Below are 22,857 nucleotides of genomic sequence, written 5' to 3'. Positions count from 1 at the left end.
GCTTTAGGTTATTGAAATACGAGAAAGAAAAGTTGCAACCAGAAGAAGTTGATTGTAGCAATGCAGAATTCTTCTCTCTCTCCTCCTCGCTCTTCTTCAATGTTCTAAGACTGCAAAACTAGGGTCGATTAACTATTTTCTAAAAGCTTTATTTTTTATTACTTTGGGGATAATTTGGATGGGGCTCTCATCCTCCTTTTATAATTGTGGAAGGAGTAAAGTACTAAGTAGGATAAAACTTAAAGAGTCTTAATATAATTAGGATTTAAGTATCTTTACGACTTGAAAAGTTATAATGCCATTAGAACTTAGAAGTCCTAACTTATTTAAGACTTGAAAAGTTCTAATATTATTAAAACTTATTTATGATTGGTGCATGGAAGTTCAACTCCTATTACGAGTTAGCGCTACTCTCTTCTCTTCTTATGGTTTTATCTATTTAAGTGAGGGCTACCCTAATTCTAGTTTAACTAGGATTGGAATTGAGGTTAGTGGACTACTATGATAGGAACTTTGCTTGAACAAATCAATTGAGGGCTATTGAGATTGTTCATGATCAAGCACCATTCACCCTTCCTACTCATCGCCTCCTCTCCCCCCCCCCCATCTTCCTTTCTTCTCAAAAATGACAAGGCCTCTTGGTGGGAGTAGGGAGCAGAGGCATCAAAGGTGACGACCAATGAAGGGTATGCAATGCCGCATAGAGATAAGTAGGCCTTGCGACATGAACAAAGGGCAAAAACAACAAAGACAACAAACAAGAAAAGACGAGCTATGCCGCATAGTGTCGGTGGGATGGAGGCAATGAGTGAGAAAGGATAAAGATATTTAGAGGATTACATAAAATAATGATATTATATAAGAAAAACAAATTTAGGAGAGACCTTTTGGAAAAAAAATAAAAAAAAATATTTTTCTCAAAAAGTACTATATATATATATATATATATATATATATATATATATATATATGAGCAAAAACAAAATAAAAAAATTAGGGGAGACATTATTGTACATATCCTTAGCTAAAACGTTAATTTAAATAATATCCTTTAAACTCATCATGGCGCTAAAAATATTGGGAGTTTCGTTGATATTTTATGTTATATGTGGCATGCACGTGAATGCCATGCGACAAAAGTACGCATCTAATTAAACCTCTGTTCGGGGCATCCAACTCTACTTATTTAGATGTCATAATAACACCAACACATCAAATAGTGTATACACAGCACATTGGGTTTTTATTTATGAACCAACATTACTGCTCAAGAAACTATAAGAATCCTATTTTGTCAGAGAAGTACAAGATCATAATGGGTAGGGAAAAGGGTTTAATGTTTGCAAAGAGCACTAAATTCACTTTAACTTCCAAAACAGAAAAAAAAAAAAAAAAAAAAAGGCGCGGTGCAAACTCATCAATGAGCTACATTGCATCAATGTATCAACATTATCATCAAATTTCTCATGTGGAGGGTGACTACGCCAATTTATCAAGTTTGGCATCAGCTGGAAGGAAGGGAGAAGAAATGGAAATGCAAGTAATGCTACTTTTTTTTTTCCTCCTTTATAGGAGAGCAAAATTTGCATGGCTCTTGTGATGTTCCATGGCTCTAATGGAGCATATTCCCTGGTCATATAGGAAGCCAAGATTTAAATTGGCCTGATGAACATAACTTATTTTTATTTTACTTGAGAATACAAGCATGCTGTTGCTGGACATATTACCAACCGATGGCAAGCACTTGCAGTGGACTAAGGCAGTGACCTAAATTAGACACTACTATGATGCCAAAATAACTCAAATCACCTGAACGTAGAACTTTGTGCTATTTATTGCATTATGTCATGTGCAATAAAAGGTCCAAGAGTAGAGCTGTCTACAATCTAAATGGTGATCATTTCATAATGCAAAAGGAAAATTCTCTTGCCTATTCCGAGCAAGCTTTTGCAACAGAGGGATGATGCTGTTATGCAGGCTGCCCAAAGAGAATGCATGGGAGTGAAAGAGATAAATCTCAGGAGCCAAGTTCATGAGAGGACAATATATCTAGTCATCATGTAAACAAGGGTAGAAATGCTGCTACAGAAAGATTAGTGAAGAATAAGAAATGCAACTTGAAACTCACATTGGAGAAGGGTGTTCCAGCAATCCTTTTTTTTTTTCTTCTTTTGCAAAGGATGAGTGGCGAAGAGCTGTTCCAGCAATCTTCCTTTTTTCTTTTTGAAGGATAAATGACAAACGTGAGATTCAAGCCCAAAATCTGCAATATACTCTTTCAGCAATCTTGCTATTGGATATCAGATTCAATGTTTGACACAGATGGAACATTTGGGACAGATCAGCATAAAAGTTGAAGCATGTACAACCCTCTGTACAAAGAGATTATCAGTTGCAAATTTCACTGTTACATTCCACATTGACTCCATCTATCATCTCCGATCTATATTTTGGCCTTCAATAAATCTTTCATCCATAATCATGTGCCATGTCTAAGGGTCAATTAGATACGAATGCCTGCATGCACAAAATAACATGCTTAGAAAAGTGGGATTCTAGTAAAATCATTTACAAATGGGGCCAGCCATTTCTTTATGATATGATTTTTTTTTGCTTTGAAAATGTAGAGAATTGCCTGACAAAATTATTGCAGCTCACTCTGTTTTTCATTGTAAAAACAGAGTGATGTCCTACAAGTCAGAAAACATAGTGTAAAATAAGTCAAACATAGTGTAAAACTGATGTCCTACAAGTCAGAAAATTGATATATTTGACATGTTTAAAGATTGAACATCTAAAAAATGAGTTCTGTAGAAACACAAGCTACATCCCCAATCACAAGTGTGTCCATGTATGCATTTAGCCAATCAAAGAAGACCATGTAGATGCTTACAAAATGCTTTCTTCTTGACTCTTATATGAATGCCTATATACCTGATCTCTTGAAATTTTATTGGGGATGTAACTTGTGTTTCTATAGAACTCATTTTTTAGATGTTCAATCTTATTTGCCTATGTATCAAGTAATACTAATTAATCTGAACTGATTCAGTATAGGGATGTTCTTTTGTTGTTTTCACAATTTAGGAGGCTAGACTCTTTGGCTCTGCTAAGTACATGCCATGGCACACTCAAAATTTTGGCCTTCGATGGATATTTTCACTTATTTTAGTAGGTGTCTGTATAATCATTTACCAGGATGAACTATTTATTTGTATATAACAAAGAGAAGGGGCTTAATCAAGTACCGAGAAGATGTTGCAATGCCCAGGATCAGCGATGTGAGCCATTAAATTGTCTAGCGGACCCTCTTTAGTGTAAATGGCTTGGAACCAAAATCCCATGAAAGCAAGCATTGCTAATCTGCCATTCTTAATCTCCTTAGTCCTCAGTACCATCACCGGCTCCGGTGACCCGCGACCCCACATCATAAAATCAAACCACAGTCCACCAGGATAGCCTACATCAGGCTTGGGATTTTTGCGGTTTGGGAACTTGGGCTCGATATCGACACACCCAGGATTCAGGTAGTCCGCCCACCTTCTTCCCTCAACCCATCCCATCAGAGCCATTTGAACTACAAATAATGTCAAAGGATCCGCAAAGTACTGCTGAGCCCCAGCATCATACCATGAGAAGTTCTCGATAAATCCAAGCTTCTCTAGGCATTCGGGGATAAGAATGCCGGCGACAGCAAGCATCGCCCATCTACTGTGCATTAGTTCGGCCTGAGCGAACCACCGAAGTAGCTCAGGGTCAGATCCTGTAATATCCACAGCAATCAAAGGATCAGAAATTGCAAGTGTTGGTCCTGTTCTTCTCATTTTTGTTCTTTGAGGCATTTCATCATACAAAAGGAGCACCCTAAAATGCGACAAGCAAACAACACATCATCATGATGATTTTGCCAAATTCTTACCTAGCCCAAGAGGATCAAACCCAAAGTCTCCAGGAAGACTACATGACCACGCAGATAAACATTAGTAACCTAAATTTTGTGAGACCAGATAAAGCTAACTTGGAAAAAGATGGAGGACCAGCTCACCTGCCATCCAGCCACTCAGGAGGTGAGCTCCCAGGAAACCATAGAGGTCTATCTGGAGGCAGTGGCTGGCACACACTGGACACTCCTTTAGTTGCATGTAAGCGAGTAGGTGACCTTGAACAAGCCCTAGTGTTCCCTGGGACGGGCTTGGAAGCCTGCACTCTGCCATCCATCATCATGTGATAGCAAGCATACTTAGAATGTGGCAACAAACAGCTTGCAGAACTTAATGAGAAGGAAGCAGAGGAGAGAAGGATGCAAGCCTGCTACAGACCTGAGATGGGGACTGCAGAGTGCGGAGGAAGCAATTGCCAGTGCCATGGATGAGTGACCACCTCCACTTTTCCATGAGGAGCTGACCTTTATCTACTGGGGTGTGGATATGGGAGGACTTAGCTTCCATGCATCAATAACCAATGAGAGGCCAACATGTGTTTGGAAGGTGATGATGAGAGATAGGAAGGAATTAGGGTTCTTATTTTCCTTAAATCCAATCAAATTCTACTGTAGAGAAAGTTGGTTCACTACAAGCTGTTGATATCTTTTTTTTTTTTTCTTTTTTCTTCTATTTTTAATTGGTTGAAATAATTGCAGTAAATTAGTAACAAATTTGGATTATTTATAAAATCTATAATGAAAAATTGAATTCCATCTGGACCACTTAGTACTAACTCACTTCATATTGAGGAACTTTATTTTTTTAATATTTCAAGTGGAAATCCAAATTTCATTTCTCTTCAATTTTGTGTTTAAATTGGATCATTGTGCTTATTTGCAAACATATATAAATTTAATGGATGGAAGAGACTTAAATCATTTTAGATTCATGTTCTTCTATTGCAAAAGTATGTTTGTCCTAGTGATTGTTGACAACATCATCATGTGATATCATAAATCTATTATAAGAAGATTTTACTATTAATAAGTCAGTTTGAAAAGCTAAGATGGAAAATAAGTGTTTTATTAATGATCTATATTCTAATTTTGTTCCTGCTCATGGGGCTTGATTTGGGATCGACGCACCAACGTCAACCTATGGATTCGGCACGCCCCACTAGCTGGGGCTCAATCAAGATGTGGTCGAATTTAACTGCATATAATATTTGGGTTCAATTAGGGTGCACGACTTGGGTTCAATCAGGATGAGGTTTGATTCAAGTCAAGATTGAGTCAACTAGATTTAAGTTAATCCAGTCAAATTGCACTGATTTGGCTAGGTGACTGGCCTGTTGTGTCAACAGTCATGCTGATGTGGCAGGGGTCAATGTTAACGTGGCAACAAACAACACTGAAATGACAAATTCCATATGAGCTATAGTGTAACCAACTGCGTCATAACGGACGTAACACAACACAACGCTGTCGAGGTTCTGGTCAGCGTTGACGTTTAACTGGTCAACGCTGACTTGTCTTGGTCAACATTGATAAGGCAGTGATGATAATGGTAGATTTGATGTAGACTGCAGCGCAGTCTGTTGTATCAATGGTTACTGCTGACTTGATACAACCTGGTGGTGACGTGACAATGGTCAACGCTGACATGGCGTATTAGATACATGGATGGAAGAGACTTAAATCATATTATATTCATGTTCTTCTATTGCCAAAGTCTTCATTTTTCTAATAGCGTCCCTCATTTTTAAGATGCATAAAGGGACAAATTTTTAAAATAACAAAAATATCCTTATTAACAATTGATAATTTTATTTTTTAAAATTCTTGCCGATACCCAACTAGACCAAATTGGTCTAATTAGTTCAGTGTTAAACCGAACTAGTTTATAATATTTATCAATGAGATTACGGTATTTTTGGTTCAATTGAACTGATTTTAATGTCTTTTTATTATTAAACTATACATATAGGATTCCATGTCATGAAACACCACAATCTCACCTTAATTAATTTAAATTCCCATGAATATTAATCATCTTTCTTATTTTATACCTTAAGGCTTCGATAAATGATCTTTTTGAGAGTCATTTGGGATTAGAGTTAGGAATATTTTGATGTATTTCAAAATAAAGAATAATTTATCATCATTTCTTTTACCTAAATTAGGTCTACAAATTTTAAGAAATCTTATAATATTTATTTTTATTTTCTAAGAAATATAATAAAAAATATATAGTTATTCTCGCTTACCATGCTTCTCAATGAACTTACAATGTTTTTTTTACCATCAAACCAAAACATTATAACTCTATTTAAAAATATTATAGTCGATTTTTAATTAATTAAAATTCTCACTAACCATAGCTATCCATCTTACTACAGGTTTTGAGGTATTATAAAATAATTTATTTGAGAATTTTGAATTGTAAGGTTCTTGACATAATTCAAAATAGTATGACAAAAATTCTGATTTTTCTTTTATCTTAAATTTAGGTTTCTTTTTTTAAAAAAAAAAATCTAATAATACTTGTAACAATTCATTGTGAATGAATGATAATAATAAAAAAAAAATTATTCAGCAACCAAAAGAAACTATAATTGATCCAATCTACTGGACTAATTTAGCTAAATTGTGGCTCACCCCAAATTGGATTTTGACCAAAACTGTTTCTTCTTCTTAAAATGAAGGTAATTTGTTCTTTTTATAAAGGGAAGAGACTCTTCTTGAGATAGAAATTAGGATCCAAAACTTGGGACTTTAATTGCTCAAATTAGATTAATGATTCTCCCTTTAGCCAATATAGGAAATCTTGCTGGTTAGCAATAAAGCGGTGGCAATCTAACTAATCCCCTCTCCCGTGGTCTTGCTAATGGTTTACCGGCAGATTCCAACCGTTGGATCAAGATCGTACGGCTGCAAAGAGGTTCACACACTTTAAATACTCGTCTTCCTTGCTTTCGATAGTACTCGCCTCCGGTTTCCCTTCGACTTCCCTCCACCTCCCGCCCGTCTTATGACTTCCGATCCCTTTCTTCCATGGCCAAAACCCTAGCTTTCTGCCAATTGATGTCCGTTCATCTCTTCTCGTGGAACAGAGTGGACGATCCGATCGATTCGTAGGGCTTTGTTGAAGAATTGATTGGGATCAGATCATGGTGGAGATCTTTTCCTCCCGGTGGAGATTGCCGTTGCAGCATCACCCGCGATGGCTGGTGGGACTGCTCACCACCCACAGGACGCTGGTTTTGGTGCTCTGGATCGTGGGATTCGCACTGGTGTTCGGGTGGCAACTGAGCTCGATGGACGGCGTCGCGTTCTTCCGGAGGGGGCCGGTGGCGCGGCCGGTCCCCAGGCTGCGGCCTGTGGCGTACAATTTGACGGATTTCGGCGGCGTTGGGGACGGGAAGACTCTCAACACCGAGGCGTTTGAGCGCGCGGTGGAGGCGATTTCGACGCTTGGGGCCAGGGGGGGCGGGCAGCTCAACGTGCCGCCCGGGTTCTGGCTCACGGCACCCTTCAATCTCACCAGTCACATGACTCTCTTCCTCGCGGAGGGCGCAGTGATTCTGGGAATAGAGGTAAATATTCTAGTTTTTCTCTTTATTTATCTGTCATAAATTACTTGTGAGTTGTGGACTGATCGAGTGAAAAGGTATAACAGTGAAGATATTTAGGAAGGGTTGATGAACACTAGCCTTAATTTCTAGATCCACATGGTACCTTGCAACTTCTTGTTTATGCAGAATTTGGTATGTAGGTCATCATCAACAAACAGGGTGTTCATTTAATTAGAATTCATGTTCTCCTTCTCAGTTTTACATACATCTTCTTTAATGTTCTAGTGATGAACCAAACCTGCTAGCAGCCATTTTGTGCATCATCCTCAGTTTAAGCACAATATCCAATTATATATAATAGTCACATGATTATTCACTTTTGTCAATTACTCGAGCTTTTTCTTAATCAGGATGAGAGTTATTGGCAACTGATGCCTCCTTTGCCATCATATGGATATGGGCGGGAGCACAAAGGGCCTCGATATGGAAGCCTCATACATGGTCAAAATCTGAAGGATATTGTTATAACTGGTCAGCACATTTACTTTTATTGTGGCACTTCATATTTCTCTTCGTATGTTTTTTTCATAAAGTGAATCCTTTTCTGAGGGAAGACTGAATTAGAAGCTAAAGTCACTGGAAATTGTGACCTAAATCAATTTATTAATCACATAAGGAAGACTAAATTAGAAGGTGTTTTCTTGTTTTCTCATAAACTATATGGACCTCTGCAGATACCCGTTGCATCTTACAGATGTGTACCTAAACTATCACAAAGAATGAACAACTTAGTTAATATACCACAAATGCCAAGCTTTTTTCTTTTTTTTTTTTTGGTGAAAGGCCATTAAGTATTAGTGATGCATAGTTAATAAGTTTACAATTATAGAAGCATCAAGTATTTCTCAGAGTTGACCACCAAAACTCATGAAGTCTGGATTTGAAGACACTTAGTCAAAGAGACTTTAAGTCAGTGGTCTTCATTTTCAAGAACTTATTCCAAGACATGCTCTAAGGAAGATTCTTCTTAATGGTCCATTGAAAATCAGATATCCTAGTTGTATTTTCTAAAATTTTGTCACCTCATCATCTCTGTTCAGCTTAGTTAGAAACATTGCTCCAAAAATTAGTATGGTTTCATAGAAACCTCTCAAGGCCAAGTTTCAGTTTTGTTCTTTTCCCTCACATGCACATCAATGAGCTCCTAGCTGTTTATCACCTGGAATAGCATGGTAATAGAAGGACAAGGTCACACAACCTAACAATCAGTGATTCACCAGCATTAAGGGGAACGTTTTGCAAGAAGTTAAACTTCTTCGGTCATTATTCTTTCTTGCAGCATTTATGAACTTTTGTCCTTTATGAATACATGGGAAAACATGATGCTTTATTTCAATCATTCACCAAAACATATGTAGAAAGGTTTATATTAAAAGCTTTTCTGTTTCTTATTAGTATATATATATCTTCGGTGGTGTTGTCAAACAACTTTTGAACAAGTGTAAGCAGTGAGTGGATTGATTTCTAGAATTGGTGTGTCTCTATGTTGTTGCAGATGTATGATCTTATAGTCATAATTTTTTAGAACCTCATATTAACTAAATGCCTGATAGTTTTTTATGATTTCATGGCTGATGAACCACTTGAAAATGATGCTTTTGTGATTGAGGTATTGTCGATAAGCATTGTGGAAGCACCTTGCTTGCTTAAAGGCATTTCTTATGTATGAAACAGGACATAATGGTACAATAAATGGTCAAGGTCAAGTGTGGTGGACGAAATACAAGAAAAGAATTCTCAACTACACGAGAGGACCTCTTGTGCAGCTCATGTGGTCCAAGGATATAGTCATCTCTAACATAACTCTGCGTGACTCCCCTTTTTGGACACTGCATCCCTATGACTGCAAGAATGTAACCATCTCGCATGTTACCATCTTGGCTCCTGTTTCCGGAGCTCCAAACACAGATGGTATTGACCCAGGTAAGCATGCTTCCATGGGCATAATTTTGTTATAAGTATTGATGAGTACGTTGTGGACTTTAGAAAAATTAATCATTAGATATCTTTCTTCTGTTTTACTGAACCATCTTATTTAATAAGTTTTTTTTTCAGATCTCTTACTGATAATTTGTAAATCGAGTACTTGAATCTTTTTGTTATTAACCACTCACGACCACTCTTTCTTCGTAATGCTTATAGAAACAATGACACATATTTGCTCCTGTTATTTATTCTCAACCAAAAATCAATTAAATAACTCAATCCGATTCATAATAACCAGATCTAATTTGCAGTTTGTGTGAATTCAATAATAGTCTTGTTCATTAACCACTATTGTTCTAAGTCTGACAGCTCTTGCTCTTTGCAGATTCTTGCGAGGATGTGTTGATAGAGAACTGTTACATATGTGTCGGTGATGATGCAGTGGCCATAAAGAGTGGCTGGGACCAGTATGGCATAGCATATGGGCGTCCATCTGCTAACATCACACTCCGTAATCTCACTGTTCAATCTGTGGTGAGGTAAGATTTCCTTGGCTATTAACATGATGGGTAGGTGCAATTATATCCTTACAAATTGACAAAGTTACATATTGATCCCCCAAAAAAGTTGTAGATACATTGTGTATTCTTGCAAAATATATTTCTTCAAAGACATGCTTGCCATCAGTTATCAATTTTCATTAGGTTAAGTAGTGACTGAAGTACACTGGTTATAAGGAATCTTGACTAACGTTTACCCTCCTAACTGTGACAAAGGTGATGTTGAGATAAAGACTCCATTGTTCAAGATTTTTGGTTTATCTCTCAACATTTATAAACAACTATTTCTAAATTTCCCAATCCAGCCTGACTGTACCAGGTGACATTTATGATCTCTTACACCTGTACATTCCGAGCATCCTGTATCTCCTGATGCAATTGTTGGAAGACAATTTAACTACAAATATTTTGGACTTGTCCAGATTAACCCTTTAACCTGAGCTACCCTCTAACTTAAAATTTGTTTTCAATCTGTTGACACTAATTAATAGTAGCTCCAGGGAAGATTGCTGTCATCAGCAGACAAGTAATGGAAGGAGGTCTCCTGCAGCTCTAAGATAATCCTGTGTGTGTTTTTTTTTTTTTCTGATTTGAACAGAAAATCACTGGACAAAAAACAAGAACAAATAAGGGGATAAGCACCTCTGAGTTTTTGAGCGTAAGACAAGGTGAACCCTTTGTTAGGATAAGGTCCAGAGACTTAATTTTAGGTTTCAATACTGTGGTTAGACTTAATTTTATGTGAAAGGTTGGCTTATTTTTATATAGGTTTCTCGTCCTAAATTGAGGTTCTAACTTTATTAACAGTCTGCAGGTAAAGGAAGAAATTAGTGGGATTATTTCTGCTCAGCTTAATTGTCTACTGTTTTAAGCTTTTCTATCATTCTCATATTTTCATTGGACCTATATTTGTTGATCACAGTGCCGGCATATCCATAGGCAGTGAGATGTCTGGTGGAGTTTCAAATATCACAGTGGAAAACCTTATTGTTTGGGAGTCAAGACGAGGCATCAGAATAAAGACAGCCCCAGGGAGAGGTGGTTATGTACGCAACATCTTCTATCGAAATGTGACCCTTGATAATGTTCGTGTTGGAATTGTGATAAAGACAGATTACAATGAGCATCCTGACGAAGGCTTTGACCCTGCAGCTGTGCCCATAATCAAGAACATAACTTATAGTGGAATCCATGGCCAGGGTGTTCGTGTTCCAGTTCGGATCGACGGCAGTGAAGAGATCCCTGTCAAGGATGTAAGCTTTCAGGATATGTCTGTTGGTTTAAGCTACAAGAAGAAGCATATCTTCCAGTGCTCCTTTGTGGAGGGTCGTGTAATAGGGTCTATTTTCCCTGCACCATGTGAGAACCTTGACCTATATGATGAGCAAGGTAGACTGGTAAAGCGATCGTTGTCACAGAACAACACAGACATAGATTACGACATTTAATTTTTGTTTTTAGGTTAATGGTAACATTGGTTACTACATTGTGGCAAACACTCTTTCAAGCACATATATTGAGCTGTTCACACCCTGGCTTGTAAATATAGAGGATTTTTTAGTGTTCATTTTGTATGGATATGAAATTTTCAGCTCTTGGAATGATCATTGCTCTGTCATCTTGTACTAGTTTGCTTTGCCTTTCATCTTCTCTACTCTTAAATGATTAGGTAAATAAGAATCTCCTTGCAAAAGAGATTTATTTATTTTTTCGATGTATTGCTTCAGTTTCTTATTACCTTTATAAATATTCTATCAGCGAGAAGAAGCAAGATGCTTTTTCTTTTAGTTTTCTTTTTCTTGTTCTCCAAGATAAAGATTCTAGAATGTTTAATATTTTCTTTTATGACAGAAAAATCTTTAACACTCTGTATCATATATTGGTTATATATATATATATATATATATATATATATATATATATATATATATATATATATATATATATATATATATATATATATATATATATATATATATATCGTTTTAATTATGGAATAAATAAAATAAATCAAAAAATAATTTTTTGTTTAAGAATAAAATCTTACTGGAATGAATTGAGATGATAATTTATAAATACATAATTATTTTAAATATATCAATTATTTTTTATTTTTCGATCATCAGAAGGAACAAGAGAAATAATATATCTCTTGGAAGGATTCAAACGCAGATGAAGTTGTGACCATCTCTCTTTCAGAGAAGGAATTTTGGAAAACACCCATCAAATCCAACACCTCCTCATTTGACAGGTTAAAGATGAAAAAGATTATATATATATATATATATATATATATATATATATATATATATATATATATATATATATATATATATATATATATATATATATATAAAGCGGAGCTCAACTCGGGCATTGGGTCGAACCCAACCAATTCGCCGTTCGCGGTCTTCGAGCCAACTTTACGGACTAAGTTTTCCCCTTCCATTGGTCGGAAACATTGCTTGTGCCGATTGCCGAACACTAAGGAATGGGTTCACCGAAGAAGAAAGCGTCGGAGGTCGCAGCTCTGTTGAATCTACAGCCTCACCCCGACGGTGGCTTCTACTTGGAGACCTTCAGGGACTCCTCCATCACACTCTCCAAATCTCAGCTCCCACCCCAATGTAAGCACTTACCGTTCTTCACCAGGTTCCTTGGATCATAATCTCTTCGCTCCATTAATATTTATGGATTAGTGAGACGTCACACGAGTGCTGGAATCAACAGAAGCAACTGAATTCTTTGGGAAGCTTGTTGAGGGTTTTGATTATGGGTTTAGGTTTAGAATCGGAGCATATTAGGGTGAAATAGGATGCGATTTGACAAGTTGAAGACGGATGCTCATGTAGCAGAAATGACATTACCTGTGTTTGTATGTAGACCTATCAGATGATTTATTCCAAGAGGACTGTTTTGGTTACATGTAACAACGGCGAAGGAAAATAAGATCAAAGGAAATTATTAGTTCCTATGTCCAAGGGAGTTTTTTCTTTTTTTCGTATACACCTGGCACAGATCTTCCTATCCATCTTACCTCCTCAAATATTTGGCTTGATCTCATGTATTAAGGGGAAAAATGAGAAACAAGATCAAGAAAGCCCTTTGTTTTATCCTTACTTCTCGCACAGATCTTTCTGTCCTTGGATTGACCTTGCCAGTTATTTTCATCTTGCTTCCTTGGTTGATAAATGATAGTGAAGCCACATACAATATAATATCATCTTTTCTTATGGATGTCTTTGTAAATTTATAGTTTTTTACATCATCGACCTTAAAAGAAAATATTTAGTTTTCCCAAAAAAGATTCTCTGATTCATTTTGCTGCATATTTACTGCTAGACACCATGATTATCATTTCGGAACTCAAGTAACCCTTTTTCTGAGACTTTCTTTCCTTCCATAATTTCTTGATGTGTTCATCATAATTTTCTAAAAGTATATGCAGCCCCATAAGTAGACATGGTCATATGATCGCCTTGTTGAAGGAGACCTGAAAACAAAATATTTAGTTTTCCCAAAAAAGATTCTCTGATTCATTTTGCTGCATATGTTACTGCTAGACACCATGATTATCATTTTGGAACTAACGTAACCCTTTTCTGAGACTTTCTGTCCTTCCATAATTCCTTGATGTGTTCATCATAATTTTCTAAAACTATATGAAGCCACATAAGTAGACATAGTCATATAATCGCCTTGTTGAAGACCATATGGACTCCCAGTATCATTGCATATATAGAGTATTTGGCCACATATAAGATCCACATTAGCATGAAAATATCAACATCCTTGTTTTTGGAGAATTTGGTTGTGAATTTCTTTCATAATTCCTTTTGAAACATATTTATTTAAGATGAATCATGTATCAACTCTGGAATTTGACAGACCAGGCACTTGTGACCACTTATAGTGTGACTAGTGATGAATTTTATAAGACCAAACTTCAAGTTATTAGTTTTCGGGAGAAATATTGCTGATTATGATTTTAGTTGTTCTAGTTTCCTGTTTGTCTACTGCTGCTAATTGAAATCTGATCAGACAACGTGGATCGTGCTGTGAGCTCAGCTATCTACTTCTTGCTTCCATCAGGGAATGTTGCTCATCTCCATCGTATCCCTTGTGCCGAGACCTGGCACTTCTACATGGGAGAACCTCTCACGGTACATCAGCTTCCTTATTTTGACTTGTTTGCTAAAATGCACCGTTCATATGAAACTAAATATGTTCTCCCTTTGTGAATTGGTCATGAACCAGGTGTTTGAACTACTAGATGATGGCCAGGTAAAGTTGACCATCATAGGTCGAGACCTGGAAGCGGGTCATTGCCCCCAGTATACAGTGCCACCAAATGTGTGGTTTGGTGCTTTCCTTACCTTGGATGTTGAGTCCTCTCCTGATGATGGCAGTGTTCTTGTCAAAACCAGCAGCCGGGATCCTGAGCTGCACTATTCTCTGGTTGGTGTGACTTGTGCCCCAGCGTTTCAATTCGACGACAATGAATTAGCCACACTTGATGAGCTCAAGCCTCACTATCCGAAAGCTGAGCCTTTCCTGAACTACCTCATAACTTCCAAATAGAAAACAGATCCTTGTGCTTTGCCCTCTGTCCAAGGGAATTCTTCTCCACTTTCTAAGTGGAGGTTGGGTGTTCTCTCATGGTAGAGGTTATCTGTGATATTATTCTGCTTTTCATAAACAAAAACTCTTTATGATATGTTTGTCCAATCATTGTGCTTTATGTTTTAGTGGTTGGAAGTATTAAACGCATGCTTAGATATATTCCCCCCCCCTCTCAAAGTTCCAAAGGTATTATATTAAGATGTGAATCAATCAGACAATTAGTTGAACGGTATCATGAGAAGAATGTGGCATGACAAGGGTTAAAGCTAGTTAGATAGCATCTGTGGGAGTCAGTTTCCACATCTAAGTGGTGCCAGATATGATGAAAACCCGAATGCTTCTTATATTTTTATATCCACATTTGAATTTTGCTATTTAAAATCTTCTACTTGAGTTTATCTGAATATATCTCAAGGTTTTATAGTTTCCAATAACAAACTTAGAAATTTGTTATTCAATTGCCTTTTATATTATAAGATATTCTCATATTCTCATCTGTCTCTTATTCTTCTCTATATTATCCCTATCCAAAAAGAAAGTTCAACTGATAGATCTAAATTAATTTTTTATTACATATGGATTTTTCAAAGCACTTGTTTTTTTCTCATATATGCCTACTGTTCAATGTGGATTCGTATTTGTTCCATTCTCTGATCATTTTTGACATATATGGTTACAATTTCTGGAATTTGTATTTGTGTTTGTCTCTTATAGCTGACTGGTGCTTGAATGGCCTTATGGAGTATAGGCAGAACCTGTAAAGTATGTGAATGTGATTGCCATGTCTGCTTCTTTGTAATCTTTTCAAGTGTTATTACAATTGGATGAATGGGAATGTACATGGCCTAGGATTGGATCAAAACTCCTTTATATCACTGTATCAATGAGTGGGGCTCATGTTGGGCACCTTCTTATAGCACAGTGCATTGACAGTGAAGAACCCTACAAGTTATCAACTTTTGGACTCGCATGTCACCGATCGTCAGAGATCAGATGCCATGATTGAGAAGACATTGTGATATTGTGCCATGTGGGATCACATGTTCAACGTCAATGGTCCCATTAAGGTTCCCTGTGGTATGCATCTATGTTCCTCTCCTATCGTTTGTTTATCTTTTCGCCATACTGGTCACCATACTGTGCACGTCTGTTGATTGTTCAGATAAATTTGTGATGAGCGATAACATGTTGAACTATGCATGTTTGAAGCAATGAATATGATTTGTCATGTCACTGACAATTCTTTATTTGACTTAGAAATTTGTAGGCTGAGGAGATGACGAAGTCTATGTCGGCATTTCCCCATGAATCATTGCACTCGGTCCTACTATGTTCGGAACTGCCATCAAACCCTTGGAAAATCTTCAAATATTTGATGAAAGGTCGAACACTCAACTTGCTAAATTTTAGCTTCGTCTACTCTGTGATAAAAAAATCTCCCATGAATAATTGTTCTTGGCCCTATTATGCTCAGCCAAGTTTTATTATCCGTTTTGATACCTTAGGACAAGTGATAGAAATATTTAGTGGTTTTTTCCAAATCAATCTGTTCTTTATGAGTTAGCAGATATTTCTGTGAAGCTTGAGAATTCAACCTTTTAGATTCAGGAGGTGGTGAAACTAAATTAGCCATAGTTTGCATGATCTGAAGCACTTGATGTTTCGTATTACTTGGGCTATATGCCTACCACCTCCATCAGATCTGGATCAGCAGTATTTCATGTTTGGAAGTACAATCGAGTTGATACCAAGTTCATGTGCCCATCAAACTTCATTATCTCAATGTGTGACCCCATAAATTTGTGTTGTAGCTTGCAGCTGGAGATGTGCAAGCCCCCAAAAGAAATATCTTCTTTCATTGATTGCATCTTTATTCATCAGAAAACATTGCATGGAACACGTGAATCCTGTGGATGCCGACATCGCAAGGAAGCCGCAAGGAAGGAACCCAAGGAAGCCGCGAGGAAGGCCACCAAGAGCCCAACGAAGAACACTTCTACTCTTTTCTTTAGTTTAATCCCCTCCTCCATGACTTGACATTATTCTTTGGAGCCAAAAAAAAGTCCATAAAGAAAAAGGATGTCCCCACAGCCCGAAGATTGTTTTCTGTATTCTCTTTTCTTAGGGAAATCCTTCTTTTGAGAGTTTGCACATATGATTGCTCCTTGTAGTTGTAACAAAGGCAGAGTAAACGGAAAATAAATCAGTAAAAACAGTGGGTTTCATCTCACCTTCTTGTGTGCAATGGAAGGTTTTCGACGTCGGTGTCACCACCAATGCATATTTTATATCTGTGTACACGACTTTGTCTACAGAGAGAGAGAGAGAGAGAGAGAGAGAGAGAGAGAGAGAGAGAGAGATTTGTCCTGTTGTTCTTTCTTATCCTTCGTTCTTTGCCAAATTGTTGAAAAGAACCACGTGCCTTCTTAACTCTTCCTCACCCGCTCTTCCTCTCCCACCAAACAAGAGCCAGAGTACAAGGCACTACAACACAGAAGCAGAGACGGATGCGGAAGAACAGGTACTCTTGGGTGTCTCATACATACATACATATATAAACAACACAATTTTAGAGGAACATATATAAACAACACAAACAATATTAGAGGAGTAGTAGGGGAGAGAGAGAGAGAGAGAGAGAGAGAGAGAGAGAGAGAAATGGCAGAGAAGATGGGAAAAAGAGGTGCGAAGGCCGGGGAGAAGTCCCAGTTCTCAATCACCTGCAGCCTCTTGAATCAGTACTTGAAGAAGAAGGGCAGCTTGGGTACCATTGGCCTTGACATGTCCCCATGGCCTCTTGGCCACCAACTTACAGGTGACATCTCTTCTCCTTCTCCCCCTCTTCTTCTTGTGACTCGAAATTGACATCTCTATATTTCTTTTGTGTAGAGAAGCACCGGGCTCCCACCACCTTGAGTTTGCTACCTGGAGTTAGTGTGTTCGCTGAAGACCATACCGACCATGGCGCAGACCAACATGCTCCAAAACCTGCTGTTCCTCCGGTCACGGAGGAATCTGCAAGCAACAAGTACGACAACTTCAGGCCATTTACTTCAGTTATTAGCTTTACATCTCAGGCAGTTGACTACGTTATTGTTGCGACTGCTTTAGGGAGATGGAGAAGGCCCAGCTGACGATCTTTTACGGCGGAAAGGTGCTTGTTTTCGATCATTTCCCAGAAGACAAGGCCAAAGATCTGGAACAGATGGCAGGCAAAGAGACCTGCACTGCAGCTCCAAATCTCGTGCTCTTCTCGTCGACCTCCGGTAGTCAGCTACCGGCGCTGCACGGCCTGCCAAAGCCCGCCCAGGGTAATGCTTCTCGTGATCTTGTTCCCTTCATCGTTTCCAGCAGTTGATGCAGTGTCAACACTGCAGGCTGCTTGATGTGGTTGTGTGCTCGATCTTTCTTTTGTTGGAAGCAGATATGCCCATAGCCAGAAGGAACTCTCTTCATCGGTTCCTGGAGAAGAGGAAGGATCGGTGAGCAGTCGTCCCTCATCAATCTTCTGCTTCATCAGCTGTGTACTGCATGCACTCGAAAGCTTACGTGTTCTTCGTTCTCAGGATCAACACCGAGGCACCATATCAAGTCCATGGAGTCCTCCCAGCATTGCCGGATGTGGCGAAGCAAGGAGGAAGCCGTTCCTGGCTCGGCTTGGGGCGACGAGCTCCGAAGCAAGAACACAGTTCTGAGAGCAGCAGATAGCTCGAGAAGCAACAGGAGGGCCAGGAAGATATTGTTCGAGGAAGAAAATTTATCTGTTATTTTGCAGGGATTAAACATGTCTTTAAGGTTCATTGATGCTAATTTAATATTGGTTGTGCATTGCAAGCTTATTATTGTTCATGTATTGTACTACATATATATATATATATATATATATTTCTAAAGGGTAAGTAGTGAAGCCAAGTATTTTTGTCTCCAAGTCTTTACCAACTAAAATTTCCAGTTGACAACAGTTAGTAAGGGTCTATCTTCTTCCCAGATCAAATGAATTCGCTTATAATATTTTCACACATAGCAACCTATTCAATATCATACTTTTGATCCTAACCAGTTTCTTAATATCCTTAGGTGGCTTCATCCATACATTTACATTTAGTGAATGAATAATGGAGATCAAAATTGGCGATCATAATTCTTATTGGATAATTAATTAAAAAGGACGATTCCAGCACATGAGACTCGTGTCGATATCAAATGTGCAAGCCATCAAAGCGAAATATATTTGGTCGTCCTTTATATTAATTATAATTTAATGTTTATCTAACAATTCAAATGCATGATCCACGAGATGGCAATAAACATGGCTGTGTTTTATCTTCTTAATCGTTCTTTCATTTTCTTTAATCATCAGCTACTTTGTTGGAGATCAACCACCAAAGAAAGGACCAAATTATGGTAAGTCAATGACATGACTCTTTTAAGAATTTTATGGATCCGCCCGCAAGGCTGCTAAAAATCATTAAGTAATGTGGGGAATATTTTAGTAGATGCATTGAAAGTAGTAAGCCTTCCATGGAGTTGCAAGCAATGGGAAATGGTTTAAGAACCAACAAAAGAAGCTAAAAAGAAAAGGAGGCTTAATAAAATAAGGTTAATTACTGACTCGATTTCCCCTCTAATTCTCCATCCATCCATCCATCCATCCATCCATCATCAACTCACACCCTAATCGTCCATTTCAGACTAATCTTATCAATCACTTCAACTATCTCACTTAGATATAATAAAGAAGTTTATGTTCAACAATGAACGATAAAAATATATTCCATTTAGTTTAGATAAAAAATGTATAGGTTACATAGTGATCCAACGACGTTATTTATTTCAGCTTAGAAAAATATATATATATAACGATAAAAATTTACTTAGTTTAATTAGGAGAAAAATACATTGAATAATGAACAGAAAAATAGAAGTTTACTTAGTTTAGTTTAGAAAAAGAAGAATACGTTGAACAACGAACGAGCAATAGAAGATTACACAGTTTACTTGAGAAGATTAAGAACGAAGCTTAGTTTCATTTAGAAGAAACATACATTCAACAACCAGGATATCAAGAGATGACACTCATTGAAAGAGAGAGAGTGAAAGAGAGAGATTTGTGAGCGACATAATTAAGTCCAGAGCACAGGAAAAGAAGGCATGCAGTGGTTGTGGATAGTAGTAGTGTGTGTGGACAAACAGGGAAGAAAAGCCATGGAAAGAGAGAGAGAGAGAGAGAGGTGACCTCCCTCATCTTCGTTTTCGTGTTCACTGACAGAGTATACCTGCCCCTGCACATGCCAGAGTGAAAGAGGTGACCTACCTCATCTTGGTCTTCGTGTTCACTGACACAGTGTACCTGCCGCGACACATGGCAGGAATTTTGGGGCTTTAGGACCATGGAACGGGTAAGATGTTGCCAGCATTAGGTATCTAAAATAGTAAAGCCATTAATGGCCATTGACAATACCTCTGTTGGCTGATTAAACTTGTCCGAGATGATATATTTTAAAAATTAATTATTTAGTAAAATATAATCATATAATACCTTTTTCGATCCTTTAACTATGATCCTCGTAATACTATTATGACTTTTTTTATTAACAATAAATAATAATATGATCAATAGATAATCATTATAATGTAATGATAGCTAAATGTAATGATAACTTACTATAATGTAATGATAGCTAAAGGATCATATTATCACATGTTGGTCATATACGGAAAACATGTGATAGTCTGGATCAAACAATATAGGATGATACATGACCAAACGATTGATCGTCCATATCCCTTGATTGGCGTAGTCAGCTAATAAGGGTATTGGGTGCGATGGATATCATGCTATGCCTCAGTTTGAAATGTTGCACATCCCATTTTTGTGGTCGGTAATTTCATATCCAAAGTCACATATAAAAGGGAGGGACCTCTAATTACGTTGTCACACGATAACTCCATTCTCAGTATTAGCTAATTAGTCCACTAAACCCAAAGCTAACTTGATCTTTAGATGGACATTTATCAGAAACTCCCTCGATCTAGTTTTGTAGGTTTGACATTTCACAAATGGTAACTTGGACTGAGACTCACTTGAAACAGACTTTGGTTGGATATGAATAACCATCTTAGCTCAGACAAATTAGAATATGCACTACTAGATTGACGCCATAAGGAGGGCCACTAAAATATTTCAAGAAAATTTCATTGGACCATCTAGGCTAAACCTTAAAGAGCCAAATGGGCCAAATGGACTAGAGGATCCGAGCTCGATATTACCGAATGCTCCATTATTGAACCCTCACATCTCTATACTCCTAGAGTTGGTTCAACTTTGGCTCTTGGTCGGACTCACTCTCTCAACTTCTCAACTACTCGATCCACTACTCTTCTGTCAATTATTCCAAGAATTGATGACTAACCCACCACTTGCCCAACCTACAACTCCACTAGCTCAAATCATAACCATACTCGAAAAATCTTTCATAACTTGATTTAGTAAGTCTAATTCCTAGCAAGAGTGTTCTAATTTGTAGCTCCTTACCTGCTTGATGCAACTAGTCCAATCCACACAACAAGGGGTACAATCATGGATCTACCTCAAGAAAATAACTCTCTAAATCTCTGCTCTCGTAATCTGCTGAATAATCCTCCTCAAGAGGTAGAGGACTGAATGAATCGATCACTCAATCGATTAAACCACCCCCCTAGTGTGCAAGTCCAAAATTTAAGATGGACTAATGGCTAGAGGTCATAAAAAAGGAGATAAGATAGGAAAAGAAAAAATCAATAAGATAGGGAAAGCGAAGTCAATCTCTACTTAAGATCACCCTTCACCAAGAGTATTATAGAGGAACCAATCCCAATAGGGATTCAATACGACAACCCTAGAGCTATATGACAAGAGCTTTGACCTCACTAAGTATATAGTCACTTTTACCACTCATGTGACTTTGTTCGAGATGGCAGATTCTCTCATATGTAGTATTTTTCTGACAACTCTCAAACGGGAAGAAAGGAAATATATTGATTCTCTAAATCTCACATTAAAGCAAACTAATAGCAGGGTCACGACGGGGAAATGACAAGCCTTCAATATAAAAAAATCTAGGGGTGACATCACATACATAGCGGAAGAATAAAAAAAATAAAAAAATCATATTTCTCAAAAAGTGTTCGTCATTGTGTGAAGATTAGTGCGAAAAAACCTACTAAACTGAAAACCACGTATGAGATAGTTATGCTACCTAGGGAGATCATATATCCTTGAAATCATGTGTATCTATGAGAGAGGATGAAGGAGGTCAACTATCCTCATCTTTAGCGATGATCCACACGGTAGGAGTTGCGAGTATCTTCACACTTATCGGTTGAAAAAGAAAATGGGAGAGGAGAATAGGAGGTGGCAACTAAGAAGGCCCAACCTATGACCCTTGGTTCATTCCTATTTATAGAGGCCCCTTATCAACTTAACCTTAATAGATCCTGCCCTTTTAGGTATTGGATCTCCATCCAACTACCCAAACCTCTTAGATTAGTGGATCTCTATCCAATAAGAGATCCTCTAATATCTCATTGGCTTTTATTAGATCTCATCTATAGGATTCAATAATTCAGGGTCTTATTGGATATCCAATAAGATAGGGGCTTCAGCGAATATCTCATATTCGAATCTCTACTCGTTGCAACACCTACCATATGTGCGACCCTCTAGGCCTAATATTGAGCTGGCCGTGAGTCATACTTATTAGAACTCATTTTAGCTTAGTGAATTATTATCTCAATAATAATTCACTCGACTCATCCATTGCGGATGTACTAGGTCACTACATCGCAATCCCCAAACGATATAAGGGAATCCAATTCTTTGGACATATTTGTTCTTAGTTACTATGTACTTATAGTTCCTAATGTTGAGAAATCTGGGGTGACATCACATGCGCAATGGAAAAATAGAAAATAAAAATCTCAGAATTTTTGTAGAAAATAAGATTTCATCGTTGTGCAAAGATTGGTGTGCAAAAAACCCACAAAACTAAAAACTACGTGTATGAGAATTACCTATGGAGATTGTATATCCTTGAATTCCTACAGATCTGTGGGATTAGATAAATGAGTTCAAATGCAAGACGTTATTCAAATCGCTGCTCAAAACTCTTCCTCGCATGCACCACACAATCAAGAAAGGGCTGCCCATTCT

At 37.6% G+C, this 22,857-nt stretch overlaps 4 protein-coding genes across 5 annotated transcripts; 3 read left to right on the top strand and 1 right to left on the bottom strand.

The window, feature by feature from the left end:
* Positions 1-2,264: 2,264 nt before the first annotated feature.
* On the bottom strand, positions 2,265-4,467 carry LOC103998295 (photosystem I chlorophyll a/b-binding protein 6, chloroplastic). Its single transcript, XM_009419734.3, has 5 exons — positions 4,320-4,467; positions 4,046-4,207; positions 3,920-3,957; positions 3,249-3,763; positions 2,265-2,517 (listed from the first exon to the last, which is right to left on the bottom strand). The coding sequence occupies exons 1-5, from the start codon at positions 4,364-4,366 to the stop codon at positions 2,500-2,502; spliced, it is 780 nt and encodes a 259-aa protein (XP_009418009.1). The 5' UTR covers positions 4,367-4,467; the 3' UTR covers positions 2,265-2,499.
* A 2,433-nt stretch (positions 4,468-6,900) lies between these two features.
* LOC135648359 (probable polygalacturonase) lies at positions 6,901-11,671 on the top strand. Its single transcript, XM_065165993.1, has 5 exons — positions 6,901-7,518; positions 7,908-8,028; positions 9,232-9,480; positions 9,869-10,022; positions 10,966-11,671. The coding sequence occupies exons 1-5, from the start codon at positions 7,093-7,095 to the stop codon at positions 11,489-11,491; spliced, it is 1,476 nt and encodes a 491-aa protein (XP_065022065.1). The 5' UTR covers positions 6,901-7,092; the 3' UTR covers positions 11,492-11,671.
* Positions 11,672-12,435: 764 nt separating this feature from the next.
* LOC135648633 (uncharacterized) lies at positions 12,436-14,771 on the top strand. 2 transcript variants are annotated; one of them, XM_065166502.1, is made up of 3 exons: positions 12,436-12,670; positions 14,136-14,206; positions 14,301-14,771. In XM_065166502.1, the coding sequence occupies exons 1-3, from the start codon at positions 12,535-12,537 to the stop codon at positions 14,622-14,624; spliced, it is 531 nt and encodes a 176-aa protein (XP_065022574.1). In that variant the 5' UTR covers positions 12,436-12,534; the 3' UTR covers positions 14,625-14,771. The 2 variants fall into 2 exon arrangements, with proteins under 2 accessions (XP_065022574.1, XP_065022573.1); XM_065166501.1 differs by having other exon boundaries at positions 12,440-12,670; positions 14,085-14,206.
* A 2,387-nt stretch (positions 14,772-17,158) lies between these two features.
* On the top strand, positions 17,159-18,502 carry LOC135648632 (protein TIFY 10c-like). The gene is made up of 5 exons (XM_065166500.1): positions 17,159-17,481; positions 17,556-17,694; positions 17,778-17,977; positions 18,091-18,148; positions 18,233-18,502. The coding sequence occupies exons 1-5, from the start codon at positions 17,325-17,327 to the stop codon at positions 18,372-18,374; spliced, it is 696 nt and encodes a 231-aa protein (XP_065022572.1). The 5' UTR covers positions 17,159-17,324; the 3' UTR covers positions 18,375-18,502.
* The last annotated feature ends 4,355 nt before the right edge of the window (positions 18,503-22,857 follow it).

The sequence above is a fragment of the Musa acuminata genome, chromosome BXJ3-9 (genome assembly GCF_036884655.1).
Source record: "Musa acuminata AAA Group cultivar baxijiao chromosome BXJ3-9, Cavendish_Baxijiao_AAA, whole genome shotgun sequence".
Classification (NCBI taxonomy): Eukaryota; Viridiplantae; Streptophyta; class Magnoliopsida; order Zingiberales; family Musaceae; genus Musa; species Musa acuminata.
Note: the sequence above shows the minus strand (reverse complement) of the source record. Positions and strands in the feature narration are given on the sequence as shown.

Coding starts and splice junctions, on each gene's coding strand:
- LOC103998295 (XM_009419734.3), bottom strand. CDS start 4,366: ATGGCACTGGCAATTGCTTCCTCCGCACTCTGCAGTCCCCATCTCAG. Junction 4,208..4,319: donor CTCTGCAGTCCCCATCTCAG/GTCTGTAGCAGG, acceptor GATGGATGGCAG/AGTGCAGGCTTCCAAGCCCG. Junction 3,764..3,919: donor GTTTGATCCTCTTGGGCTAG/GTAAGAATTTGG, acceptor TGGATATTACAG/GATCTGACCCTGAGCTACTT.
- LOC135648359 (XM_065165993.1), top strand. CDS start 7,093: ATGGTGGAGATCTTTTCCTCCCGGTGGAGATTGCCGTTGCAGCATCAC. Junction 9,481..9,868: donor CACAGATGGTATTGACCCAG/GTAAGCATGCTT, acceptor TGCTCTTTGCAG/ATTCTTGCGAGGATGTGTTG. Junction 10,023..10,965: donor ACTGTTCAATCTGTGGTGAG/GTAAGATTTCCT, acceptor TGTTGATCACAG/TGCCGGCATATCCATAGGCA.
- LOC135648633 (XM_065166501.1), top strand. CDS start 12,535: ATGGGTTCACCGAAGAAGAAAGCGTCGGAGGTCGCAGCTCTGTTGAAT. Junction 12,671..14,084: donor ATCTCAGCTCCCACCCCAAT/GTAAGCACTTAC, acceptor AAATCTGATCAG/ACAACGTGGATCGTGCTGTG. Junction 14,207..14,300: donor ACATGGGAGAACCTCTCACG/GTACATCAGCTT, acceptor GTCATGAACCAG/GTGTTTGAACTACTAGATGA.
- LOC135648632 (XM_065166500.1), top strand. CDS start 17,325: ATGGCAGAGAAGATGGGAAAAAGAGGTGCGAAGGCCGGGGAGAAGTCC. Junction 17,482..17,555: donor TCTTGGCCACCAACTTACAG/GTGACATCTCTT, acceptor TCTTTTGTGTAG/AGAAGCACCGGGCTCCCACC. Junction 18,149..18,232: donor CTGGAGAAGAGGAAGGATCG/GTGAGCAGTCGT, acceptor CTTCGTTCTCAG/GATCAACACCGAGGCACCAT.